Source organism: Sebastes fasciatus, chromosome 9 (genome assembly GCF_043250625.1).
Source record: "Sebastes fasciatus isolate fSebFas1 chromosome 9, fSebFas1.pri, whole genome shotgun sequence".
In the NCBI taxonomy this organism is placed as follows: Eukaryota; Metazoa; Chordata; class Actinopteri; order Perciformes; family Sebastidae; genus Sebastes; species Sebastes fasciatus.
Genome location: NC_133803.1, coordinates 18,903,343 through 18,922,739, shown reverse-complemented (window position 1 = coordinate 18,922,739; position 19,397 = coordinate 18,903,343). Strand labels below are relative to the sequence as shown.

The window sequence follows — 19,397 nt, the reverse complement described above, 5'->3', positions numbered from 1 at the left end:
AGTGCTCTTAAAACCCATCTCCAGGTTAAGCTAATCATTAATCTCTAAGGAATAGGCATTTCAAGTAAGAAAAGCCCCCAAACTTTATTAGTTAATGACAAATTGTCAGATTTAACTGAATTAAAGGTTATTGCAAACACAGCAAACTCTGAATCCCAGATTTGATTACAGTTCATTCAAATACAATCTTTCAAATGTCAGAACTAAACAAAAAAATCTCTTCAAATTTGGTGCACTTTCCTACGTGTGCACCTTGTTACCATCTGTGGAGAGCAGCTTCTTTAAGCGAGTGACAGGTGGTTTTCTTTTCTAGACATGAGATCTGATCCGTTTGATTTACAAGGCGTTAAATTCCTCCGATTGGTAAATGTATATATGCTGCACGTCTGTGTGTTTTCAGGGTGGAGAACTCGAGCTCTAAGCTCGTCCAGGCGGCTCAGATGCTAAAGGCAGATCCATACTCTGTTCCTGCACGAGATTACCTGATCGACGGATCCAGAGGGATACTGTCTGGAACGTCCGACCTGCTCCTTACCTTTGACGAGGCAGAGGTGTGTGTGTGTTAGTGTGTGTTTGCCTCCTCGTATCAATGTGTGTGTGACCTGAGAATCACTCTTACTTCATAGGTGTGGCATCTTTCAGGGAAATAAAGCTTTATATAGCTGCAGGAAGGAGAAACTCAGCTTAGAGCAATTCTGTAATGGAGTCTCAAATGCAGCCAGATCTAATCACAGAGATCAAATGACTTCCCTCTGTCATAACTCATGATGTGTATTTGTGTGTGTGGCGGTAGTGCGTGTGAGGATATGGTATGTACCAGCCCGCATGGCATGTGTGTGTGTGTGTGTCTGTGTGTCTGATAAGTGGAATCACATTGGGCACGTGATCACCACGTCTCATCACTGGCCTCATTTAAGAGCAACTTCCCACAGTCACAAGACGCACATCACAAGACTGTAGACACACCAACACACACAGACACCACACAAAGAACAGGATAACTTTGTTGTATAAAACAAACTCATGCACACATTGAATTTTTGTTCTCATAATAAGTTTGTCTCTAATCATCTTGATTTAATGCCTGAATACATGACCTGCTTGTGATTATGTCTGTGTTGTGTCTTAGGTGCGTAAGATAATTCGAGTGTGTAAAGGTATCCTAGAGTATCTGACAGTAGCGGAGGTGGTGGAGACCATGGAGGACCTCATCACTTACACCAAGAACCTGGGACCAGGTCAGCAGGAGCTTCCTTTGAAAGAAAAAAAGTGCAGTTTTAAAGGAACAGTGTGCAACATTTTGGGGGATCTATTAGCAGAAATAGAATACAATATTACAATTTGTTAGCTTAGAATGAGTCCTTCATATCTACATAGGGAGCAGGTCCTCTTCACGGAGTCCGGCGTGTTGCTCCGCCATGTTTCTACACTAGCCCAGAACGGACAAACCAAACACTTTCACGTTACCTGAAGGCCACCGTAATTCTCCGACACGTTTAATTGTGTTACCGCCAGCCACCGTCTGATTTGTTGCTTCTCAAGTGTTATTATGGTAAGGATGGCCTCTGAGCGAAGCGACTCACATTACCGCAGCATTTGGAAAGGGAGTAGTGAGCGTAGGTGTATTCAGTTGGTTGCAATTTTCAACCACACCACTAGATGCCACCAAATCCTACACACTGTACCTTTAAAGCTGCTACTCAGTTAGGACGACTCCATGAGGATCTTTAAATGTCACTTTAGAGGTAAAGTTTCATGACTGAAACTGAGAATCACATAGTCCTTATAGAAGAGCCCCCATCCAAAATTAGTTTGAGCATATACATTGTAAAATATTTAAAGATTATTCCTGGGCATTTATGTCTTTATTCAATAGTTGATGGTAGCAAAAGTGTGGAACTACGAGGAGAGATGGAGCGTGCAACAAAGGTCGTCAGCCAGAGTCAGACAGGGCATGTTGCAAGGGACTTCCATATTAAAAAAAGAAGAAAATAATTCATAAGAATGAGATCTTTACAGCTTTCATATTAATTATCTCAGAAATGCAGATGGATTTATATTGAAGAATGGTTAGTTGCAGCCCTGTTCTAGTTATACTGGGACTCAAGGACAACTTGGGTTAAGCATAATATTTGTTAACATCAATAACAAATTTTGAAATCCAGAAATTTTAATCCTATGAGTCTTTATTAAAATCTGTATACATTCAGTAAACTGTATAGATAATTACTGTGCATCATAATATTCGGTATTTGTGGCGATGTTTTACAAGGGCCACCACTAAAACATTAACGGTGCAATCATCTTAGACTATTCTGTCAGTTAAAGATCTATCTGTCATGATGAAAAGCAAAATGAACTACCGACTGATGCTGTGATTAAGGATCAGAGTCTTTTCACTGGCAGGAGAGGAGGACCATAAACAGCCTATTTATTATCAGAGGTAAAAGGTCAATTGAGTTGTCAGAGCGCTGTGGCATAATGAGTTGGAGGAAATCTGATGCCAAGGTTTTCTCACATGTGACTGATGCCGTCATTGTACGAGATCAGTCGTTCGTGAAGTAATGATCTGTTTGGATGTGTTGGAGCTACTCAGTTGGTGAATACGCCGGAGGATTCCCTCGGCCTCTGATTGTTAGAGCTTAAAACTGTGAACAAACTCAAGATCACGAACATTTGCTGCATTCTACCTGCTGATTGGTTTGATTTTGGACAATGAATTCTCCCCATTTTTTCTTTCTTATCCTCAGGGATGACCAAAATGTCAAAGATGATTGAGGAGAGGCAGCAGGAGCTGACGCACCAAGAACACAGACAGATGCTCGTCAACGCCATGAACACTGTCAAAGAGCTGCTGCCTGTTCTTATATCGGGTAGGTATGCGCGACTGTGTGGGCAAATGACAGCGCAGGTCACTGAGCATCCAACAGTTGTCATAGCGACGCTGATAATTACAGTCATTAGCTGCTGGGGATGCCAGACTGACTACACACACATCGTCTCTCATACTGTACACTGCACCAGCCACAAAGAGAGACACTGTTAGAGCTGCACATTCACTGTGGATGTAATGTCAAAAAAGTTTGGACTCATAGTTTGGTCGTGCAAGATCAAGATCCATTTTGCAACTTTAAGTGTCTATAATCAATATTTTCACATTAAAAATAGATCACGTAACTATCTATCTGCAGATAAATATCACCTGACTTTGCAGCTCCCCTCAGCTCTATGGAGTGTTTTAGCATCTTTCAGCTCATTGATTCTGGGTTTTTTTCTGGCCCACAACTTTAATGTTTTGGTTCACTCTCACGGCTCTCATCAGTGGCGTTTTTGAAAAAGCTCTGACAAACCCACTGTACGCTACATGCAGCACCAGAGAGATTAAGTTAGCAACCAAATGGTGAAGACAATAGAGCAGACGGTGGAGACCAAAAACAAAGCTAAAAGGAGTTTGAATATTGGACTTATATTCGTCAAGTGGCCAGAAACACGACTCTAAATGAATGATAATGTTGCTTTGTATCTGCTGGACATATAAATAAGCAATATTTTGCTCACAAGTTTCTGGTCGTATCTCAAAGGTAACACGCAAATTGCAAAACTCTCGCAAGATGTTTAAGGTTAGGCATTGACCTTGAATAGTTAAGGTCAGACATTGACCATGAATAGTTAAGGTTAGGCATTGACCTCAAATAGTTAAGGTTAGACATTGACCTTGAATAGTTAAGGTCAGACATTGACCATGAATAGTTAAGGTTAGGCATTGACCTCAAATAGTTAAGGTTAGACATTGACCTTGAATAGTTAAGGTTAGACATTGACCTTGAATAGTTAAGGTTAGGCATTGACCTGGAATAGTTAAGGTTAGGCATTGACCTTGAATAGTTAAGGTCAGACATTGACCTTGAATAGTTAAGGTTAGGCATTGACCTGGAATAGTTAAGGTTAGACATTGACCTTGAATAGTTAAGGTTAGACATTGACCTTGAATAGTTAAGGTTAGGCATTGACCTGGAATAGTTAAGGTTAGGCATTGACCTCAAATAGTTAAGGTTAGACATTGACCTTGAATAGTTAAGGTTAGACATTGACCTTGAATAGTTAAGGTTAGGCATTGACCTGGAATAGTTAAGGTTAGGCATTGACCTTGAATAGTTAAGGTCAGACATTGACCTTGAATAGTTAAGGTTAGGCATTGACCTGGAATAGTTAAGGCTAGACATTGACCTTGAATAGTTAAGGTCAGACATTGACCTTGAATAGTTAAGGTTAGGCATTGACCTCAAATAGTTAAGGTTAGACATTGACCTTGAATAGTTAAGGTTAGACATTGACCTTGAATAGTTAAGGTTAGGCATTGACCTCAAATAGTTAAGGTTAGACATTGACCTTGAATAGTTAAGGTTAGGCATTGACCTCAAATAGTTAAGGTTAGACATTGACCTTGAATAGTTAAGGTTAGACATTGACCTTGAATAGCTAAGGTTAGGCTTTGATCTCGAATAGTTAAGGTTAGGATAGATCATCGGCATTTTGTAAGTTTTTGCAATTTGCAGGTTACCTTCTAGACACGACCCAACTTAAAAGGTTGTTTATCCCCCAAGTGACCAAAAATAAAGCAAATACAGCTGAAATGCCTCTATAATTTAGTGATTATTATATTATAGTACGCTTCACATTATTCTGATGGTAGTTTTTGTTTGTTGGGTATTTTGACGTTTCTGGAGAAAACTCTTTTTGGGGTTTTGCCACAGCTTCTTTTTTACACTATGAGTGGGGGATTTTAAAATAAATAGTTGCATCTTTTGTGATGAATATATGCTCCTGTATGACTACAATCATAAATACTCATATTTCTGTCCTCAGCCATCAAGATTTTTGTCGCAACCAAGAGCAGTCGAGGTGCTGGCGTTGAGGAGGCCGAGAGGAACAGGAAGTTCACCTTTGAGAAGATGAGCGCTGAGATCAACGAGATCATAAGAGTCTTACAGCTCACCACGTGGGATGAGGATGCCTGGGCCAATAAGGTATGACCTGTGCTGCACATTTGAGCTCTGATTTCTTCATTTTATACCCCCAAAAAACTACTTACATACCTAAATCAGATATTCACTTTTGCTTTGGAGTGCCTGTTTGCACACACATAGCCACACACTCTGTCCACACATCCCTCTGTGCTGCAGAGAGCATCTTCCAACAAAAAAAAAAATTCACTCTTTACTTTCTGTCTCCACTTTTTCTTTTTGCTCGGTAGTATAACTCCTGGTTTTTCTTTTTCTTTTCTTTCTTTACCTTCCTCCTCCATTCTTTTCCTCCCTGTAGAAGGTAAGCCTGTTTCTCTCCCCCTCTGCAGTTTCCAGCATGCAAGTGTGTCTGTGTGAGAGAGAAGGAAACATGTCCTCATGCTTACATTATGTATCTGTCATGCTGGTATTTAGCAGTAAGTGTGTCATGTGTTTTAGTCCACTGACTGTTAGCTGACGTGATCTATATTGTCACTATATTGTGCATCTGTTTGTCTCTAGATGTCCATTTGAGTCAAATGGCTTGAAACAGATGACAGTTATTTTAAGCTTTTTTAACAATAACAGCTTCAGAAAATCAGTCCATGTTCAATCATGGTATTTTCCTTCTCCTGCTGCTGATGTTTACTGTGTGATGGAGCTGTCAGTAGCTTAATAAGATGCTGTTTTTGAGGCAGAATATTCTCTCTTGGAAATGTTTTCTTTAGAGACTGTGCCACGAGATCTGTTTCACTAGTCTAACCTGTAACCCTGCATGTTTCTCTGCACACAGCTACCTCAGACAATGATCTGTCTGTTTGTGTTTTTGTGTGTGTGTGTTTGCTGTCAACATACTCTGTGTATGAGCTGTGATAAGCACTTATACTGTCGGCGTGTGGGGGAACCGCCGGCACACGATGACGACGGTCATCCACTCAAGTCATGAATTATAGAAACAAGCTGGTTGGTGTCCAGACACATCCATAATAGATGGGTTGTATTGAACGCTTCCACTTAGTAGGTTCATTCTCCTCTCAGCTGGAAAAAGGCTTTTTATCGCTCCACCTGTTATAAAGCAAAGAGTTTGAGGTTATCCTCCCTTAAATGTCTCATTATCCTCTCTTTCATTAGTAATTATTATAAACAACATATCAGTTCATTAATTGGGCTATACAGAAGTTCTGAAAATGCAACATAAAGACTTGTGTTGACTTTATCCCCGGTTAGCACATATTTCCTTTACTGCTTTACAGATAATAAACATTAATAAAAGTAAGTTTTTTGGTCGCCAGGTTGAGAGCCAACGATTAAGGAGATATATTTGGCTGCGACGCTGTAATGCAGTAACCATTTATTAATGACTGAGTAACACACAGTTTAACTTTGCAAAGTTATAAATGCTTTGTAAAACATCAATAATTACACATTTTTGGGATCCTTTAAAAGCTGATGATATTTTTTTTTTTGTTATTGTCAACAAATCCCACAAAAAGATCAAAATCAACAGTGAATTGTTCCTACTAACAGGTAGTATACGATATTTACCGATTACGATTTACGATACAATATTTGCCGATATCACAAAGTCAGCAAAGACACGATTTCGATCCGATCCAATTCAGGGGCCTGCGATCAATATGAGACGATATCATATGCCCATTAAACACAGCAGTTACATTTATATCAACTCATAAAAAAAGCAACTGAAATATGATTGAGCAATTTTAACACTGGGCTCTTCCAAACATTTAAATTAAAAACTATTATTTTTAATAAAAAGAATAAAAATAGACCTCCTGTTGAATGACTTCACTATAAAGTGCCACATTTCTCATGTTTAATTGCAAATGTTTTTTTATCAGTTAAGAATTTCAAAATAAAGGCGTATCTTAGATTACGATATGTATTGATGTTTTCATTTTGCATCGATGATACTGGATCGTTGATCATTGAATCCATATATCGATCCAGATCGATGTATCGTTACACCCCTACTAACAGGTTTTTATTTGTGTAGCCAAAGCCTGATAAAGTATAAACATGAGAGCTGAACACCAGCACTGTAATTTATGTTGAAACAATCTCATCTACACCGTCCTGCTGCTGTAAATACACACTTGCAGAGCAAATGTGTATTAATCTGCAACTGAAAGTAGTCCCCAACAAAAGAACTATTTATTCTTGTCTGAGTAGCGTTTGCTAAAAGTGACAGTGCCCAGCTGTTTTAGAAAATTACTACTAAAGGCATTATTGACAACTCTTTATTTACAGTATGCCATAATATAAAGCGGCGCCTTGTTATTTAATATCCACTTAATACCCATTAAATACCCACTGCTACACTCAATGCTGCTTTTTCTCTTTCCCTCAGGATATGGAGGCTTTGAAGAGATATCTGGCTTTGATTGAGTCTAAGATGGCACAGGCTAAAAACTGGCTCAAAGACCCACATGGACAACCAGGTGACTGGATTATTTATGCTTTCTACTAAAACACTCAATCAGCTTTTTAGATGTTATTCCACAATGTGTGGTGTGTCGTTGCCCCCCAGGAGACCCCGGCGAGGTCGCCCTGCGAGTGATACTGGACGAAGCTGGTAAGGTGGGCGAGCTGTGTGCTGGGAAGGAAAGGAAAGATATACTGGCAACCACCAAGGCTCTGGGACAAATGACTGACCAGATTGCAGATCTACGAGCCAGGTAGTGTGTGTTTGTATGAGAGAATGTGAGTTAAACCGTTTTTCTTTTGTCATCTTGTGTTAGCTGTGTGTGTTTTTCTTTTGTGACAGAGGCCAGGGCCCGACCCCGGGGTGTGTGCAGCGGGCAGGCCAGTGCTCGCAGGGCTTGGACTTGTTGTTTGGCAAAGTGGACGGTGCTGCTCGCAGATTGGAGGCTCTAATCAATGCCAAGCAGGCCATCGCCAGGAGGCTGGACGCTGCACAGGTCAGATAAAACAACAACTACACAGTAATCCATGTTAACCCTCTCCCCAGTGAATGATACCTCCTCTCTGCATTATATGTATACTATTTCTGTCTCCTTTGTTCTATTTGATTGTAATATTTAGTGAATAATTTTAGATATAAGCTAATGTGGATAAGAGCAACATCTAAATAGTTACTCCTGGGTAACCAAAGAACCCATTTTCATTCACATATCTTGAGGTCAGAGGTCAAGGGACCCCTTTGAAAATGGCCATGCCAGTTTTTCCTTGCCAAAATTTAGTGTAAGTTTGGAGCGTTATTTAACCTCCTTCTCAACAGGCTAGTATGACATGGTTGGTACCAATGGATTCCTTAGGTGTTCTAGTTTCACTTTGACAGCCCTAATAAATATACAATGTTTAGTGAACTTGTCTTCTTTTCCTTGAAGATACAGATTTATGTTTCATCTGATGAGACTAAGCCACATATGTGCATTTTTTAGGCCTGGCTGGCCGATCCTAACGGCGGTCCTGAGGGGGAGGAGAACATCAGAGCACTACTAGCAGAGGCCAAACGCATCGCCGATCTATGTGAAGACCCCAAAGAGAGGGGCGACATCCTGCGCTCCATCGGCGAGATCGCAGGCCTCACCGCCAGACTCGTGGAGCTACGCAGACAGTACGCTTTCCTTCTTCTGACACATGCATGACCTGTGATGTTTTGTGACTTTATGTAATTCTTAGACCCTCTTTTTCTAGGCTCAAACTGCAACCTCACATCACCAATAGGTGGCATGTTTTACCTGCCTGGAAAATATGTTGTTGCCTGTCAACCCTGGGCATCAGTCCTACGATAAGGTTTCTAACTGTTTGAATATGTGGTGGAACAGATGGAGCTATGGTGTTTATACGGAGGGTTAACAGTCTGAGGATCAAAACTTTGTAGGCCTTAAAGGGAAATACCACTTAATTCAAGGTTCATGCCACTTAATCTCATATTTGAAACAACAAATTTAAAAATGCAGTCGGATGGCCAGTTCGTTGAGTTTGGAACAGTTCATTTATGAAATGTTTCTGTAGTTCAGTGAATCACGGCATGATGAGTCACTATTACGATTATATTTTCTGCACTTCCACTGCATGTGCTGACCATAAAAGGAAACCAGAGATATGACAAAGTAAATCAAACAGCCCAGCTGTCATAGAGATCCACACAAAAACTTTGGATCTGAACTTTTAAAGGAAAACATTTTTACCGTGCTAGTGCACGGAAAGATTTGATGGATCGTCATACATTTCCATGTCTATGAAAGGTAGTACTTATATAATATGTGGCTATTTAGATTCAGAAACAAGGACTGGCTGTACATGGCCTTAAAAGAAATACTACACATATAAAGTTTGTTAATATTTCAAACAAATGAACTATATAAATAACATTTTATTCCAGCTCGTTCTCATTCCCAGGGTGTCAAATACCGAGGCTGTGTCACGGCCTTCGACGTTCGGTACCGCCACACACGGCACTCTTTAGCGTCGGTATGAAACGCACTGTACAAACGTAAAAGTTTTAAGCCCAACCATGCAGTTCTTTTCTAAACCAAAAACTATAGTGGTTTTGTTGATTAATCCTAAAGTGACGCCAATGGTAACTATAGAGGTTTTGATGGCGAAAATAAAGTGACGCCAAGGGGCGTGAAAAAGCGGCGGTATGTGACGAGTTGGGATGTCTTGTTTATTCTTCTGGCCTTAAATCTGTCAATAATAATGAAACTCAGTATATATTTCCTTGAACTGTTCTAGAAGAATTATTGTCCTGGATCAGAACTTGTACCTTTATTTATATTTATTTCTGGCTGCACAAGACAAAAATTGATGTTGACAAAAACAGATGAAAAAGTGGCATCAGCCTTTTACAGTATTTCCCTTAAAGGTGGTGTCTAACAGGGCTATGGTGACACATCTGGTGGGTTTCAAGTCTGTATCTAATTTCTACACTACGTGGCTTTTACACCTTTTTGTTTCCCCCTCACATCATGTCTCCATCTGTTACTGCCTCAGGGGTAAAGGTGACAGCCCGGAGGCTCGTGCGCTGGCAAAGCAGATCGGCGGGGCGCTGCTGACACTGCAGTCCAAAACCAACCGGGCCGTGGCCAACATGAGACCGACCAAACCTGCCGTCACCTTGGAGGGCAAGATGGAGCAGGCCCTCTGCTGGGTGAACAACCCCGGAGTGGACGACAGAGGAGTAGGTGAGCGGGCTTGGATGACGGCTCAAGGGAGGGATGATGTAGTAGTAGTTTAAAAATAAACGCTCTGACCTTGCGTGCCATTTGTGGATGAGGGAGTGTGTGAAAGTCGTCAAGGCAGCACCCAGGACTCTTCGTGATTCGCAGTAAATGGGATACTGAAAGATGTGAGGTGTTTATGGTCCACGAGGGCGCAAAGTGTCTCATTTTCAACAGACATGACATGTGCTGGTGACTGATGCCATTTCCTTAAATGCCCACAGTGACTCACTGAATGACTAACTGAACTTATGTCGTCATTTAGGAAGCATTGTGTTGTTTTTAATGCTTTGTTTGATGTCTGTTGCTGTATCCCTGTTTTGTCATTTGCTTGTTTCCTATTTCCTCCCATGCTTCCCTTTGGGAGCAGAGTGTGAAATACTACAGTGGAACACAGGTACCGGCCCACGATATGCTTTCTTAGAGGATATAACCAAATGCTATAGATATTAATCACATAATGACTTCACACAAACTTTATAACCCCTTTTATAATTTACAAGAAAAGATATGTGAACCGCAGTCATTCCTAGTACTTAGATGCTTCATGTCTAAATAAGGACTTGTAATCATTGTATCTTGGTTTTAATTGAAAACAGAGGAGATATTGTGTATCCAGATGTGATGAGGGAATGACTTTGTCTCTCCCCAGGTCAGGCAGCAATCAGAGGGATGGTTGGAGAAGGGAAGCGGCTGGCAGGAGGCCTGTTAGGCCCGTATCGGCAGGATATGATTGGACGCTGCGACCGGACAGAGTTCCTAATGACATCCTTGGCAGACATGGCCAACAGGGGCGAGGCTGAGGCTCCTCATGCACGAGCTACAGCCACACAACTGCAGGACAGCCTTAAGGTAGCTCTCACAAACACACACATTCATTTACGAATGAATCACTCCACTGTCATTACAAAACTTGTGCTGTGCAGCCAAACATTGTTCAAACCCACAAACCCACAGGGGTTATTTTAAATAATCACAACCTTTTTCAAATATATCAGTGAATAAAATAATCCACAAGACATGTAGAATATTTCAATTTGATCGAAGGGTGCATCCATAAAAAAAAACATGGAGTCTTGTATATAGAGGATGCATGCATGGTCATTATTATTTAAAGTATTGGTGCAGAGCTCCACCTAGTGGACTGATATATAACACTCTCTGCTTCCACCAGGACCTGAGGCAGCACATGCAGGAGGTGATGACCCAGGAAGTATCTGATGTTTTCAGTGACACCACCACGCCTATCAAACTGCTGGCTGTGGCTGCAACTGCTCCCGCCGATGCCCCCAACAGAGAGGAGGTCAGTAACGTACACAAATCTGTGCTGATTCTGATTAATCCAGATGTTATGTGTGTGTGTAAAGAATGAAAGAGGATGTCTGCATTCTGACTAAACCAGTATTATTGTTTGTTGTAGGTTTTTGATGAGCGTGCAGGGAACTTCGAGGCCCACGCAGGCCGGCTGGGGGCGACCGCGGAGAAGGCTGCTGCAGTGGGATCGGCCAATAAGACCACAGTAGAGGGGATACATGTTGCTGTGAAACATGCCAGGGACCTCACACCACAGGTGCTCATGTTTGTTTTGGCGTCCCTGTGTTGCACGATTGCATAGACTGATAGAAACATGAAGCTGTTGTACACAGTGTGACAATGTTTGTTAATGTCCAGGTGACCTCTGCTGCTCGGATCTTGTTGAAGAATCCTGGAAATAAAGCAGCGTACGAGCACTTTGACACCATGAAGAACCAGTGGATTGACAATGTGGAGAAACTCACTAGTGAGGATTTTTCTATTGACAGTTTTTACATTTCAAAGTAGTTGCAGTGTCACAGCAGGCTGCAACAAATACATCCCAAAACAACATTAACATACTGCAGATGAGATGTGATAACAGAGGTTAATCTGTGTGTGCCTCAGGTCTGGTGGACGAAGCCATCGACACCAAATCTCTGTTAGATGCCTCCGAGGAGGCTATAAAGAAAGACATCGACAAGTGCCGAGTTGCCATGGCGAATGTTCAGCCCCAAATGCTTGTTGCCGGGGCGACGAGCATAGCGAGACGAGCCAATCGGGTCCTGTTGGTGGCTAAGAGGGAAGTGGAGAACTCTGAAGATCCGCGGTTCAGAGACACAGTGAAAAACGCGTCAGACAACCTCTCCCACACCATCTCCCCCATGGTGATGGATGCTAAAGCTGTGGCTGGGAACATACAGGATAAAGGTACAGGAATACACTACGCAAACACATGTTCAATATACTGTGTTCAATTCACTATATTATCTCTCTTTACCCTCTCCTCCACAGCTCTGCAGAAGGCCTATTTGGACTCGTGTCTGAGGATCCTGGGTGCAGTCGGAAAAGTTAGAGAAGCCTTCCAACCTCAGGAGCCCGACTTCCCTCCTCCACCACCTGACCTGGACCAGCTCCAGCTCCATGTATGCACATTCAAACACACATAGTTCCTACAGTATTATCCACAGTAAATTAATTACCCACCACTTTCCCACCACCACTTACTAAAAATGAATGCATGGGGAAAGTAATTTTTTTTTGCTTTGGTAGCAGTGACATTGAACTGCCCACTGCTCCAGTGGAGCTGCTCAGTGTCCTACTGCAGAAAGCAGGTTAGAGTGGTGAGCCCTCAGGGGTAACTGTTAATGTGAAGCTGGGTGTTGCAGATTGCATACTCACTTACATTTCTGTGGAAGATTACATAAAGAATGAATAAAATGTAAACAATTACCTCAAACCGCAGGCCTGTTTGACCAGGTGACAAACAACCTTTAAAGGCCCTGAACACCTATTTTCTCAATCAGCTTCTTACTCTGAGTAATTGTGACCATTTTAATAATTTATAACAGTTTTGGTCATTTCACATGAGAGATTTCTGGTCTCACTTTCACATGTGTGCGGTGCTCAGATGGAAATAGATGATGTCACATACTTCGGTGCACCAATCAGGATTTAGGAACACCTGATGACAGTTGTAGGACTGTATGTCTACACTGTCATTCAAATCTAATCAGTACACAATCACACAGTTTTTGAGTGTTAAACTAGTCCGGAATATTTTGTGTTATAGAGAAATACTTCAGATTTAAATCCAGTTAATCAGGGGGTTTCATTATAATATAAGTAATGATGGGTATCGCATGCTCTCTGTCTGAAATTTTTAAATTTAAGCAATCAAATGTATTGAAAAAAGGCAATATTAGGACAAGCAGAATAGCCTAGGAGGTTATACCAAAACCAAAATGGTGTCACATGATTAAAGAGTAACTTAGATTATATCTTTGCTGACTTTCAGTTGTTTAACAGCTATACCCCAGGACCCCGTGACATCACTGATGGGTGTGGTTACAGGTGCAACAGAGCACATTTACATGTGGTCAGAGGTGAAACGAGCCTGAAACTTTCAACCAGAGAGGGCAGCAAAACTCTGCCTGTCAGCCTACTATTTAAAGCCCCAGTATGAAGACTTCTGATGTCTTTATTGATACAAACCACTGGATGGTGCAAAAGTCACACCCCCCTTTGTTCCTAAACCACATAGTGTATGTATAAGTAACATTATGCATCTTTTCCAGGTTGCTGATGAGCAGGCGCCACCCAAGCCCCCCTTGCCAGAGGGCGAGGTGCCCCCGCCTCGGCCCCCTCCTCCAGAGGAGAAGGACGAGGAGTTCCCAGAGCAGAAGGTCGGAGAGGTACTTAGCGAGCCCATGATGGTGGCGGCCAGGCAGCTGCACGACGAGGCACGCAAGTGGTCAAGCAAGGTCAGTTCACACAAACATAAATATAAAATTTGCATATCCACCCCATCAAAATCAGCATACTGATATCGGCTGATATAAGCTAGCTGGTTAAAAGTGATTTTACTTTTTCTCTCTGTTGGCCATAAAACACTTGTCCGACAATGAAGTGCCCTCTCGTATACTGTGAATATCCTGAAATCAAGCTTTTTCCTGAAGTGACGGTGATGCTGAAATGTGGAGATCAGTGGCTCAATTCCAATTTCAGAGGGGAAACTGGAAACTGTCATCTGTTCGAGGTGTTTGCATGTACGGTTGTTAATGTACACACCTGTGTACACTGAGTAAATATAAGAACAATGGTCATTATCCCTATTAGTGTCTATATGTTCTGTATGTGTGTGTCCAAGTGTATTTGTGTGGAGGAACTGTGTAAATAACCCTTGGTTATGCAGGAATAATGCCCTCTCGTCCCCTCTATAGCTCTCCTGACAGTTTTCCCACACCTGTGTAATGATCTATGCATCAGAGGTGTCTTTGGAAACCAGGCACAAAATATCTTTCACGGCATTGGGTAACACTCAGTTTCCCAGCTCACTGCTATAGACTCCTACATACACTAGAAGGATGCCAACCACTGGTTTTGGCTACAGTTAGACCTTGTTTGATAATGCAAATGCTTTACAAACTGTCAACTCAGCCACTGCCTCAGAGTAAGATACTTCATCCACCTGCTACCTGCCCAAACCAGCTCCTCTTTCCTCTTTTTTTTCCCCCATCTTTGCTTGCGCGCACAGTTTCACCTCCCCTCTCCCTGCTCCTGCACAGTGCTTGTATTCGCTCCTCCTCCCTCCTATCTCCTGTCCTCTGTTCTTCCATCCAGTGCCTCTCATACTGTACTAAATGCCTCCTTTTCCCATGCTTCTTTCCCTCCTGCCGTCCCTGGCTTTCTCCTCTTTTTTTCCTCCTCCTCCTCCTCCTCCTCCTCCCTTCTTTGCTTCCCTCCCTTCCTTTCCTTCCCATCCCAATTGATCCTCCAACCACCACCACCACCACCACCAACAACAGTCCCCCCCAAAGCCCACCCAGCATGAGGATGAGGAGGCAGTAGAGGAGAGAGAGGTAGATGATGAAGATGAGTTTACTGATGGTGAGGATGACTATGAGCCAGAACTGCTGATGATGCCCTCCAACCAGCCTGTCAATCAACCCATTCTGGCAGCTGCCCAGGCTCTCCACCAGGAGGCGCGAAAGTGGTCCAGCAAGGTCTGCGCACACATGCACATGAGTGCACACACAACCAGCCGTGGGTCAGATAGTGTTTTGCTCCCAGTGTTTTGATCTGCTGGGAGATCATACACCTGTTTGACCCCCAACACACACAAGCATGCAAACAGATAAATGCACCACACAAAGAAAGCACCGCAGGACAAAGACTTTGGAGTGCTAGCTGAAGGCCACTGTGGCTGTGCAAACGATGAGCTCTGCATCTGCCACTACCATGGAATCCTCCAACCGGCTGTGGCTGTTGTTGCATCACACTCAGACACGGTTGATACACGGTTATGCTGACATCACGCTGAGGTTGTACTAAAAGTTAAGGTTTGTTTGTTGCACCACCAGGAAAAACTACCACTGCCTCCACAAGTCCTATATGTTCATGATTAGTAGTTAAAAGGAGGAGCCAGGCACTCTGTCTCGCTTCTGTAAGTCACTTGTTGTCTGAGCAACCTGTAGAGCCAAGTATGAGAGTTTCCCAATGACTTCTGGGTGATGTAGTGTTGACGTTAGACTGCCTGCTTGCCTGGTATGATCACCTGCTTCTGCCTCTTATTAGTCTCAAGGTGTGTGTACTCATCGCTCCAACACTGTGAACATCACCTCATGGGTACTAACCTCACGTTGACTGGGATGTGACAGAGACGGTGAACACTGATTCCCTCCAAAACAACGGATATGAAATTTGAGAATTATCTTCTTCAATGAGGGTTGAAGAATATGTGCTAACTTGCACTGACGCCGCATGCAGCTTTCTGCACCTGTTTTGCTTTTGCATTTCAAATTCATTCACACAAAGCACCAGCATTCTTTTATTGTTTGATAACACTATTTTCAAGTATCCTACATTTTGATTATTATCAGAAAAATGTGTGGAAACATGACTCATAGGATGAGTCTCTTAATCCAAAGCTCTTCTCCAGCATCCTGCTCACAGCTCTTACTGCTTCCTCCTCCTCCTCCTCCTCCTCCCTCTTCACAGGGTAACGACATCATAGCAGCAGCCAAGCGGATGGCTCTGCTGATGGCAGAAATGTCTCGGCTGGTGCGCGGCGGAAGCGGGAACAAGCGAGCGCTGATTCAGTGCGCTAAGGACATCGCCAAGGCCTCAGATGAGGTGACGAGACAGGCAAAGGAAGTGGCCAAGCAGTGCACTGACAGACGCATCAGAACTAACCTGCTGCAGGTAAGCTCATACAGACACATACTGAAAAGTCCTCTATGTCTTGTAGAGAAAACAATTAAATGTTTTTTCCTCCTTCCAAAGGTGTGTGAACGAATCCCTACCATCAGCACTCAGCTGAAGATCCTCTCCACTGTCAAAGCCACCATGCTGGGACGAACAAACATTAGTGAAGAGGAGTCGGAGCAGGTAAACTCCCAAAATAACACACAATATCCAGTACCAATTCAATACTAGCGCTCTCTTTTTGCCAAATTTAAGGGTACATAACATGAAAAACTCACTTTTCAATGCTTGCGCACATACATTTGGGTATCTGGAGTGCCTACCAACCCACAAACTGTGAAATAAGACAACCCAGTCAGTTTTTTGTGGGCTGTCTAGATCAGAAATCATGTGATTCAACAAGCCATTCAGATTTGGCTCCCATTCCTATGTCACTTGCAGGCTCATTAGAATATACCGCCCATAGTATGAGAACCCAAAATACAAATATGAACATGAAAATGAGCATATTATGTAGAAAACCATAAGCCCACCCAGGTGCATGCTGGTCCTACCTACCTATATGACCGCAGGTGCCCACAATTTTACCCAATTCATAAACAAAAGAAAACAAAATACTAATTACGCAAAAAAAAAGAAATATAGGCTACTAAACAAGAAAATAATTAAACTAAACAAATAACTAGCAATATAAAACACTATCAAAGAGACTAAATAAAGCAAAACATCTAGAATAATAAATCAAATACTACTTATTATTAGTAGTACCAACAACAAATAATAGCTCCTAAACAAGTACCTGAGTACAGTACTCGAGTAAATGTACTTAGTTACTTTCCATCACTGCTGAATATGTTTTCCTGATAACTTGTCTTCATTTTGTCCCATCTCTGACTGCGTCACTAATAAATGTTTCCCTGCCCAGGCCACAGACATGTTGGTCCATAACGCCCAGAATCTGATGCAGTCGGTGAAGGAGACCGTCAGAGAAGCAGAAGCAGCCTCCATCAGGATCCGCACAGACTCGGGATGCACCCTCCGCTGGGTGCGCAAGACCCCCTGGTACCAATAAACTGAAACCAGTAACACTCTTCACTTTGCACCGATAGCACACACCTCGGGTAAAAGTAGCAATGTGCAAACTCATCATGAGTAAACATGTGCACTTCTTCGAAGAGGAAACCGATGGTGACGTGGTGTTAACCACATTAGAACCATTGTACCAAGCAGGTTTCATTTATTGGAGTGAGTTCAGCTTTGCTCTCCAGTTCTCTTTATCTGTAACAGGCTAATCTGAGACAGTTTTTAATATATATTTTTGGTATGTTGTGTTTCAAGAGTTTATCCAAATCCCAGGTATATATTTTTTGCATGAAATTTGTTTTCTATTTTCTAAAAGGCAAATTATGACATTATCTCCTAGAGAACATTTACTTTTAATTCAGTTTTTTTTCAGTGAGTTTCTTATGTCTATTGTATATACAGTAATTATTTGACACTCAGCTATGAGCTTTATACACGGAGTTTGACACTAAAGTGTGGAGTCTTGTGTGGGCTGACGAGCTCTCCTCTCTTCATGTTTACTTTTAGTATTAACACTGCTCTTAACTGAAGATCTATGAATTCAAAGGTGATACGTCATCACTGCCGTCGGGTGATGTTCATACTTGAAGAACTAAAAGGTCTTCTGGATTAAAAGTGTTAGGACTTATAGGCAAATGATAGTCAAACGTGATTGTATTATTTTTAAAAAAAAATGTACGATTGTCAATAAATAATGAATAATGTTGATGGCAGGAAAGTTAAGAGATGAGAGGTTTTCACATTGCAGTATGAGTGACAGGTAAAAGTCGAGGAGAGTTGAGATGATGTTAACGGGTGCTTTGAACTCTTCGTTGTAACTTTATTTAACTTTAACATTGAACAATGCCAAAGGATTTGTTTTATGTTACTGTAAACTTCATCTTAACACTTAGAATCCAGGTTATTACAAACAATGAGACAGACTATTTTCTTTAGAGTACTTTTGAGGTCTGTTATTTTTTTAGCAAAAAAAAGAGAGAATGTTTCCTCTTTTTTTAATTGTAGTGCTTTATTTCTGTACTATTTCTGTAACAGTTGAACTGTTTGGATATTTTATTCAAAATTGATCAAAACCAATGATTTTAGACCGCCATTCAACATTTCTCCATGTGTGAACTCAGCGGTCCCAGTCTGAATGCTCTGATGCACAGATTTTCTAGACGACCCCGGTGGTTTGAGGACAAAAACGACCTTTTTATGTGATATCAGGCGTTGATGCCAGTCTAGGTTCTTCTAGGTGTAGGTGTTTTTGTCTGGAGTAATTACGCAGCAGTTTAAGGCTCAATATCAATAATAAATGCAATCAGATCAACGAAAACATATGTTCATTCCCTTAACAGTATTTCATCAAGTTTCATTACACATTTTTACAATGGCTGGGCAAATGTAATTACTAAATGGGGAATCTGTATGTATGTGTGTGTGTGTGTGTGTGTGTATGTGTGAAGCCTCTTCACTTAATCAGTATTAGTGCGCCGTCCCCATGATGGTTAGAGACAGAGCTCTAAATGTTAACCGCATTTTCATCTTTATTTGGGCTTACGGAGCATGTAGCAGTCACTGACCTCTCACTGAGAGCGACAGGGTGTACTTCTGTGTGTACTTGATGTGTTCATTCACACCCTGAATGTATTTCTGATAGCTTCTCGCCCTGCCAACACATCTGCTGTGCCTTGGAAGAATAAAAGAGTATAATAATGACGACTGGAGTCAGCCTCTTAATTCGCTTTCGTAAGATTTGAAACTTGACCTGGACTTGAAAAAAAAAATGACTTGTGAGCATCTCTGCTTTTTAGTTCATGAAAGTATACTTTGTATACTTTAACTTATATAACTTAGCCAATGATTTGTGTATTACATAAAGAGACTTGCTCCTTTTGCT

The 19,397-nt window shown here is 41.8% G+C and overlaps 1 protein-coding gene across 4 annotated transcripts in view; it reads left to right on the top strand.

Moving 5' to 3' along the window:
• Positions 1–19,217, top strand: part of LOC141774098 (vinculin-like) — a 30,340-nt gene extending 11,123 nt beyond the window's left edge. Inside the window, exons 3-23 of one of the 4 annotated variants that reach the window (XM_074646439.1) lie at positions 401–551; positions 1,130–1,238; positions 2,751–2,873; positions 4,867–5,027; positions 7,375–7,465; positions 7,555–7,702; positions 7,792–7,945; positions 8,429–8,604; positions 9,987–10,177; positions 10,584–10,610; positions 10,866–11,065; positions 11,388–11,516; positions 11,634–11,783; positions 11,885–11,993; positions 12,134–12,436; positions 12,521–12,651; positions 13,804–13,989; positions 15,034–15,231; positions 16,226–16,429; positions 16,511–16,615; positions 17,358–19,217. In XM_074646439.1, the coding sequence (XP_074502540.1) occupies positions 401–551; positions 1,130–1,238; positions 2,751–2,873; positions 4,867–5,027; positions 7,375–7,465; positions 7,555–7,702; positions 7,792–7,945; positions 8,429–8,604; positions 9,987–10,177; positions 10,584–10,610; positions 10,866–11,065; positions 11,388–11,516; positions 11,634–11,783; positions 11,885–11,993; positions 12,134–12,436; positions 12,521–12,651; positions 13,804–13,989; positions 15,034–15,231; positions 16,226–16,429; positions 16,511–16,615; positions 17,358–17,504 (3,193 nt within the window). In that variant the 3' untranslated portion in view covers positions 17,505–19,217. The remainder of the gene's footprint in view (positions 1–400; positions 552–1,129; positions 1,239–2,750; positions 2,874–4,866; positions 5,028–7,374; positions 7,466–7,554; positions 7,703–7,791; positions 7,946–8,428; positions 8,605–9,986; positions 10,178–10,583; positions 10,611–10,865; positions 11,066–11,387; positions 11,517–11,633; positions 11,784–11,884; positions 11,994–12,133; positions 12,437–12,520; positions 12,652–13,803; positions 13,990–15,033; positions 15,232–16,225; positions 16,430–16,510; positions 16,616–17,357) is intronic. The other 3 variants (XM_074646440.1, XM_074646441.1, XM_074646443.1) reach the window with 3 other exon arrangements.
• The last annotated feature ends 180 nt before the right edge of the window (positions 19,218–19,397 follow it).